Source organism: Poecilia reticulata, linkage group LG8 (assembly GCF_000633615.1).
Source record: "Poecilia reticulata strain Guanapo linkage group LG8, Guppy_female_1.0+MT, whole genome shotgun sequence".
In the NCBI taxonomy this organism is placed as follows: domain Eukaryota; kingdom Metazoa; phylum Chordata; class Actinopteri; order Cyprinodontiformes; family Poeciliidae; genus Poecilia; species Poecilia reticulata.
The window spans coordinates 25730703-25735454 of NC_024338.1; the positions used below are offsets into that span (position 1 = coordinate 25730703).

Here is a 4752-nt window from a genome sequence, read left to right on the forward strand (position 1 = left end):
TTGTGGGTTGTATTGAGCTCAGAGAAAGTGAGCAGGTTTAGACATTTGAGGAAAAAATTAGGATTTGACAAACTAAGCAAAATAAACATGGATCAATAACAGCTCACATTACTGAGCTTCATGCTCAATCTTGTCCTATTTCTCGAAACAGTGTAATCTACTCTTCTGAACAGCAGGAATATTCTGAATCTGCGATTTAACCACATAAACATTTGAGTGTCTGTGTCCTTTTTTTTACCTGTTCAGCAGCTACATTTGCGTTAATGCTGAGTTTATTTGATATTTAAAAACTTGTGTTTTTTTTGTCAAATTAAAATTATTCACTGAATCAAGATAAAAAGGAAAAAAGTTGGATTTCAACCTAAACTCAACAAAAAACACAATAAGCCAAAAGAAACTTTAAATCTTAACGTACCGCTTCGATCTGCAGCACCTCCTCTCATAATCCGCGCYACGATCACTGCTCCTGTTGCCTCGTCCCGTCTGATCGTTGCTCCCTGACAAAAACACAAAAGTTGACAGACGTTCTCTACTTTCATCTGCAGGTTCTTCATCCTGTTGCAACTCACCAGAGGCTCCTTGTTCTTCACCAGTCTGACAATCTTCACAGACTCCTCATCCAGCTCGTCCTCGAAGTCATCGGGCAGCGGAGGGAGCACGGGGTCAAAGTTCTTCTGGGCCACGGTGTCATGCACTGAGAGGACAGCCTGATGGGATTAAAAAAGAGAATAAACTCCTGCTGCTGAAATAAACTGAAATAAAAGTTATTTTAAAGGGACAGTATACATGTTTTCCAGGCACGTAGTGCAATTTCATAGCACAATTTAGTAAGTGTGTTACCTTCAGGTGTTGTTTCTACATGCAGCTCTGCTCTGAACCCCGTTGAAAACCTCCTGGTTTTTCCACCAAATATTAATTTCTGAACTCTTCCTGAGTTCAAACATTAGTGTTGTTGTTTCTAAATGAACATAAACTTATTTTCTTTGCATTATTTGACGTCTGCATCTTTTTCATTTTTTTGACCATTTCTCAGTTTCTGTTAATACTAAAGTTTTGCTTGGAACGTCAGAGACATGTTTTCAGTAGTCAATAGAATAAAAGGAAAATGTTCATTTTACTCAAACATATACTTTTATAAAGTAAAAAATCCATAAGTTTTTGTGGTCTTAATTTTTCCAGAGCTGTATATCAAATATGACTTGAAAGAAATTTGACTTCATACTTTAAYGCTTTGAAATTGGGCGTCTGTCTCTTTAAAAACTCCTGCTCTTTCTGAAACTCCGCCCTCTGGAAGTCATTTCAACGTCAATCCTATATTAACCCTTCAACAACATTTTTACCAGCGTTGCACTGAGAAGTAGCTCGTATAATGAGTTCTGCAAGTGTTTGCTAATTCCTCCTGGCTAGTCTGAAGGAACTGAGTGTGGAGTTGTGGGAGAGAGCTGCTCTTTAGCTCTGAGGAGGAGCTGCATCTTGAAGGTCCACCCATATCCTCAAACATGCATGAAAGAATCAAAGCAACACTCCATGTATGTTTTTGGTGTGGGAATAACTTTACAACATTATGTAAGGTTCAAAAAGGTCGATTTTACATAATACTGCCCCTTTAAATGTGTAAAAATGTAAAGTTACTGCAAATGAATTTTCTAAAAATGGAAGCACAGTTGTTGGGATTGGAAAACAGAAGCTGCTGATTGTGTGTTTACCTTCAGATGTGGCGACGTCAGCAGGTGCAGCAGTTCCTTCTCCTCTGTGCTCATTGGTCCAGTCTGCAGCTCCTCTGCCACCTGAGAAATCCCCAAAAACTTTTAAATGCAGCTGAACACAAACRACGTTCACTCGTCTTACTGTGGAGTAATTAGAGACTGCTACACAGACTAACAGACGGAAAGAGGAGTAGCAAATAACGGAGGTCAGCACTTTCCTCCCACTGATGTGAGCAAAGAGAGAAGCAGGATGTTGGGCTTCATTAGAGGAGCGGCAGGATGATTCAGCACATTTGGCAACATTAAAATTCAGTTTTGAAACTTGCACTGTTTCTCCACAAGAGCCAACTCACAGAGGCTGAAAGCTGCGTTCAAGTGGGAAAATTATTTATCGAATGTGTGTGAGGTGAGCTTACATTTTCAGCCAGAGAGGAGGCGCTGTGGAGCACCGGCGTGGGGCTTTGCCTCTCGTACTGTCGCAGCTTCTCGTGAATCTGTGGACAGAAAAATATTTCCAGAGAGGCTGTGGGTTAAACTCTGATTGGCTGTGGCACACATGTTCATTTAAACAAAGATGGGTATATAGAAGACACACCAGAAAGTATGGAAAAGATAACATTTGAACAAAATCAAACTACCATTTTTATGTAGCCYAGGAAAAAACCTAGCACACCCTCTTTCCATTTGGAAAGCTAATGGGAAGCTAATAAAGCTGAAAACACTCATAAATCTATCTGCTGGRACKTTACTAAAGGAAAAAGTTTCAATATTTTTTGTCCACCCTTTGAGGAAAAAATATTATTCCACTGGTCACCACARAAACCATCAGTYCAAATAGTGAGAATGAGGGTTTTATCTGCTCAGGAGAAATAACTCTTCAGCCCTGCAGGTCCTTTTTCCTTTAAAATTAATAAAACATTCTTTGGGAAAGAAAACGATCATATTGTGAAATCAGAATCAGTATTTTTCTTGTGCTCTGTGGGAAAAACAACAAACTTTATTTTACGTGTTGGGAGCTCCGTAACTCCCAACATGTCCTGTTGAAGACGACAGGAGGGTTGTTGGCAACAACAGTATTAGTAAGKAAAGAAACACAATATATTCAGCAATGTTTGAGAACACATCCATTCCAAAAAGTATTTGGACAAAATAAAAGTAATTTCAGGACTTTCACAGTTATTTACTTGACAAGTTTTGCTCTCAACTCAAAAATKAATTTGTATAACATTAAATTTGTATTTACAGTTCTTTTAACACAAACATTTTTCTGCCCTTCTTGCTCCACATTCAAAACTAGACTGTCATAAAAAAGGAAATAGTCTGTTTTCCTACTGAGTTCCTCCTCATCACATTCTTCTTGTTAGTGTTTTTAAGCCATTTTCATCTTGTCKGGTTATTTTTATTGGCTGTTTTACAGAAAAAGTTGTTTTTTTTACAGTTTTTTTAATGAATGTTTTTACCAGTGCAGCTGTATCAGAACTTTGGTGGGTAAATTGGGGATTTTGGAAATGTAAAGACACAGACTGAGTGAAACGCCGGCATTATGGCCGACGTGGCCCCAGGCCTGTCGCCAGGTCTTCTCAGGTCTCCAGAGAACTGGACCCTCAGGATTACTTTCTACTCTTGGTGGATCTAATTTTAGCTTTGGGAAACTCCTGGGATTTGAGGACCTCAAACTGCTGAATAAAACATTTTCGCTGACGTAGATTCTCCTGACAGATGCTTCCTTCCCCTCAGTAACACCCGACTCAATGGACAAACTTGCACTTTCAGTCTATTTTACTTAGGACTGTAATCTAGAAGGATCATGCATTGGAAATAAACTTTTTACAGAAAATGAATGTCATGGTATTTTAATTCAAAGCAAAAATAAAACAACCCTGTCTCGTTCCGGAGGGTTTCTCACCTTCATGAGGTATCCCAAGCTCCTCTCACTGAAGACGTCTTTGAGGAAGACCATGTCCTCTTTGTGGTTAGCATCGGGCCGCAACTGAGAGGTCAGCAGGGCCAGCGTTTCATGCAGTCCTGCGGASAACGGACACACATCACGGACATGAACCCGAGCAGACGGAGCGCCGTACGGCACGCCGGCTGTCGTCTTACCCGCTCCTGCTGTGAGAACCGGCATGGCTTCTTTCATGTGTCAGTGAGGTGAGGAGGGGAAACCTGAGAGGAGGGAAGAGGAAAATATTAATCAGCTTTGGTCTCACTCGCACCTCCTTTTGCATAACGTTTAATTCATGTGCATTGACATTAGAGACCCGTTTCTCATATCTGCTCTCTTTATAAGCTTTAGTTTATCTTCCACCTCCTCTGTAAAGGTGTAGCTGTGGATGTTTACAGGTAAAACTTGCTTTTGGTGCCATTAATCACAGAAACTATTGCAAAGCTCTTTCAGCTTTGCATTAGTGTGAAAACAAAGTCTTACCAAGTGTTTTTGGTCAAGTTTGTAGTGCAAATATCTTAATTTACTTGAAATAAGAAAACTAACTTACAAGTAACTTTTCAGCCAGAAATTTGAGCTGGTTAAGTTAATAACTCCTTAATATTGATTAAAAACTACTAGTTCTTGGCAGATTCACTTATAACTAAACATTTTTCTAAGATATTTGCACTAGAAACTGCAAAATTCACTTTATGTAAAGTCAAAAACGTAGAAGAATTTACTACTTTCAAACTCGTCTCTGGAGCCATATTTCTATGTGAAAAGTACATGAGTGACTGCTGCATCACTGCAGCCTCCTACTGATCAATAACTATAACACTGYTCAATATCCACCTTATTTCTTCCATGGACAAATGAGTCAGTGAAAAAAAAAGATCTGCAGCAGAAAACTGCAGCACAGAGAGAACAGAACAGAGAAAATCAAGTTTTTACCAACGTTTTGGCCTCAAACAACATCAGGAATGAGTCTGGAACAAAGTTCGACATTTTGCTTTGTTTGTTTAATATGTTTTTAAATGAAGTGTTTATTTTGTTTAGGTCCGTCTACATTTAGGATTGTGTTTTGACATCATCTTGTAGTTTATAAACTTATTTTTCTTA

At 39.0% G+C, this 4752-nt stretch overlaps 1 protein-coding gene across 9 annotated transcripts in view; it reads right to left on the minus strand.

The window, feature by feature from the left end:
* Positions 1 to 4752, minus strand: part of mpp3a (MAGUK p55 scaffold protein 3a) — a 26766-nt gene that overhangs the window by 10830 nt on the left and 11184 nt on the right. For all 9 annotated transcript variants that reach the window (XM_008417025.2, XM_017306277.1, XM_008417021.2 and 6 more), the window contains exons 2-7: positions 3810 to 3872; positions 3613 to 3731; positions 2123 to 2200; positions 1707 to 1787; positions 570 to 707; positions 416 to 497 (exon numbers count right to left, since the gene is read on the minus strand). In XM_008417025.2, coding sequence (XP_008415247.1) covers positions 416 to 497; positions 570 to 707; positions 1707 to 1787; positions 2123 to 2200; positions 3613 to 3731; positions 3810 to 3846 — 535 coding nt within the window. In that variant the 5' untranslated portion in view covers positions 3847 to 3872. The remainder of the gene's footprint in view (positions 1 to 415; positions 498 to 569; positions 708 to 1706; positions 1788 to 2122; positions 2201 to 3612; positions 3732 to 3809; positions 3873 to 4752) is intronic.